The 3,045-nt window shown below is 42.6% G+C and overlaps 1 protein-coding gene across 1 annotated transcript; it reads left to right on the top strand.

The window, feature by feature from the left end:
- The first annotated feature begins 353 nt into the window (after nt 1–353).
- Nucleotides 354–2,136, top strand: LOC104414531 (1-aminocyclopropane-1-carboxylate oxidase homolog 1). Its single transcript, XM_010025679.3, has 3 exons — nt 354–943; nt 1,062–1,383; nt 1,539–2,136. The coding sequence occupies exons 1-3, from the start codon at nt 405–407 to the stop codon at nt 1,791–1,793; spliced, it is 1,116 nt and encodes a 371-aa protein (XP_010023981.2). The 5' UTR covers nt 354–404; the 3' UTR covers nt 1,794–2,136.
- The last annotated feature ends 909 nt before the right edge of the window (nt 2,137–3,045 follow it).

Genomic DNA, 3,045 nt, shown 5'->3' with positions numbered 1-3,045 from the left:
TAGGGAGAGGCCAAGGTCAACAAAATAATAATGGACAATCTTATGTGTTTGTCAATACCTCATGGGCCACACGGATGTCATTATTGTGGCAAACCTGGCTCTGATACCATGTGAGAGAAAAATACTCTTTTTATTCAGTAATGTTATATATATATAAACCCTAAAGCTCCTAACGACTATTTTACCCTTATACTCTAACGACTTTCATTGTGATGCAATGTACATAATTGTTCTCTTCTTTCTTCTCAACTGTTTTTGGATCCGGTCATTAAATACTCTATTTTCTTCTCAACTGTTTTTGGATCCAGTCATTAAATACCACAGGACCTTTGTCTTTCAATTTCTCCCATATTTAATGTAAGATCGGACTTGGAACTCTTAAGTGTTTTCACTAAGGAAGAAAAATGGAAGTATTCAGCAGAGATGAAGCGCATGAAAAAACACAGAAGTTTGATCAGATGCGCGAGAAAAAGGCTTTCGATGAATCAAAGGCAGGTGTCAAGGGCCTTGTTGATGCTGGAATTACAGAAGTTCCTCGCATTTTCGTAGATCACCCGGAGAACCTGCAAAGTGCACTGGCATCGAGCAACGGCCACTTCCATGTTCCTATAGTTGACCTCGCAGATATTGCAAAAGATCCATCTCGGCGCAAGGAGGTTGTAAATGAAGTTCGAAGTGCATCCAAAACATGGGGCTTCTTTCAGGTGGTGAATCACGGGATCCCCACGACTGTTCTGGAGGAGATGCTGGATGGAGTGCGCCGTTTCCATGAGCAAGGTGCTGAAGAGAAGAGACGGTTCTATTCGCGAGATTTCACGACAAGCGTCGCCTACCACAGCAATTTCAATTTGTATAAAACAGAGGCGGCTAATTGGAGGGACACCCTGTTCTGTGTTATGGCACCTAATGCTCTCGAGGCAGAGGACTTGCCAGCGGTATGCGGGTAAGCTATTCCACAGAATATATAACCGCAATCTCTTATAATAACTTGTTGGGGTGTCTGCTTCTAACGGACTAGGAATTTGTGACGAATTGACCCACTAAATTTTTGAACACCCTAGTGACATAATGCTGGAATTCTCGAAGCGAGTGATGAATTTGGGAACCACCTTGTTCGAACTACTGTCGGAGGCACTGGGGTTGAAGCCGAATCATCTGAAGGACATGGAGTGCGCCAAGGGACTCGTCCTTCTGAACCAGTACTACCCCAAATGCCCACAACCAGAGCTCACTATGGGGACCAGCAGGCACACAGACAGCGACTTCCTCACCGTGCTCCTGCAAGACCATGTTGGAGGCCTCCAAGTTCTTTATCAGAATCAGTGGATCGATGTGAGCCCCGTGCCAGGAGCACTGATAGTTAACATCGGTGATCTGCTTCAGGCAAGTCTCACCTAACGTACTCTCTCTCCCTACGTTTTATCACTAGAGACCCTGTTAGGCACACGAATGAATCAACAAACAGCACTTTACGCCTTAACTCTTTATCCAGCAGTTGAGTGTGCACTTCTAATCACAAACCAGACCATTTTTTTCAGCTTATCTCAAATGACATATTCAAGAGCTCCGAGCACAGAGTTGTGGCGAACAACATGGGGCCGCGAGCGTCTGTGGCATGCTTCTTTTACACGGCAACGCCGCCATCACCAAAACTGTACGGACCCATTAAGGAGTTGATTTCCGAGGGCGATCCACCAAAGTACAGAGAAACCACCATCATGGAGTACGTTTCCCACTTCAGCGCGAATGCGAAAGGCGATGGGACTTCAGCTCTGCAGCAGTTCAAGCTGTGAGTTTGGCAGAAATCTGGTGCTACAAATTGGAAAGGGAATGCCTACATTAGCAGAAGTTAAACCCGAGCGTCCTACAAGTTTGCTGGCTAGTATATTACTTTTCATTATTCATATTATGTCTTAGCAGAAATTAAACCCGAGCATTATATGAGTTTGCTGGTTAGTTTATTACTTTTCATTATTCATATTATGTCTTAGCTTTGATATGCAAAGAGACTTCATCATTTGACTATGTCATACGATCGAGCCACTTGGTGTAAGTGCTTTAGAGACTATACTCAATGTACCCGAATATTCATAGCAGGGAGATCCAATGTCAAGGCTATCTATCATATGAATCTCACATTCTCCGACCTACATAATTAATGATTGATGTAGAGCCGGTCTACATAGTTTATAAACCAAGCACCGATTTTCTTCATAGATAGATTTGCGCCAATACTGTTAAACTAAAGAACTGGGCTGGAACAACAATTTGATCTACAGCGTTCCAGTTTTCACACTTGATGTGTATTTAAGTAGAAAACTAAATCCAAATCCTAATATTGAATCCGAGGTTATCCGTCAACGCTTGGAAGTCCTATATTCTTGTAAACTCGTTCTTCCAAGAATATTGTTACACCTACTTTCTTCTTCATCTCAAGAAGTGATGGGGTTTATCTTGGAGTGGCCGAGAGAAGATGAGGCTGTGTTATCTAGCATGAGGAGATCTATTGTGAATATAGACAAGCAAATTGGATAAAATTAGTCGGAAGGGAGGAAAGGAAATCGAATACCAGATTTACGTGGTTTGGTTCGAATATCAAAACATACATTCATGGGGAGAGCAGCATAGAAATTCCACCATAGAAACAAGTGATATGATGGAAATTACAATCACTTGAGCTCTCAAACACTCTCAGTATTTCTCAGCCCCCAGTTACACCTAATAACTCACAGTGTTTAGCCTCTTGCAATTTCTAGTAAAACTTTTCTCAAGGAATTAAACAAATTCTACTCACAAGAATTTATTTGGCTAAATCACTCAGGTGTAATTACAACAATACTCAACCCTCTCAACCACCAAAGAACTTGGCACACTCTCTTCTCTCTAGCCACCAAGGACTTGGCGCACTCTTGGCCACCAAAGGGACTTGACGCTCTCTCGGCCACCTCGACACAATTCTTGTCCCACGTCTGTCACTCTCTTTTGTAATGCAAAAGTAAGTCTTCATCATTCAGTGGCAATGACCATTGAATAATCATTATTGCA

Source organism: Eucalyptus grandis, chromosome 8, assembly GCF_016545825.1.
Source record: "Eucalyptus grandis isolate ANBG69807.140 chromosome 8, ASM1654582v1, whole genome shotgun sequence".
Taxonomy (NCBI): Eukaryota; Viridiplantae; Streptophyta; class Magnoliopsida; order Myrtales; family Myrtaceae; genus Eucalyptus; species Eucalyptus grandis.
The sequence above is the reverse complement of the archived record's forward strand: the minus strand, read 5'-3'. Positions and strand labels throughout refer to the sequence as shown.

Excerpts from the sequence above, each read along its gene's own strand:
- LOC104414531 (XM_010025679.3), top strand. The coding sequence starts at position 405 with ATGGAAGTATTCAGCAGAGATGAAGCGCATGAAAAAACACAGAAGTTT. Across the intron at positions 944-1,061 it reads GACTTGCCAGCGGTATGCGG|TGACATAATGCTGGAATTCT; the intron begins GTAAGCTATTCC and ends TGAACACCCTAG. Across the intron at positions 1,384-1,538 it reads ACATCGGTGATCTGCTTCAG|CTTATCTCAAATGACATATT; the intron begins GCAAGTCTCACC and ends CATTTTTTTCAG.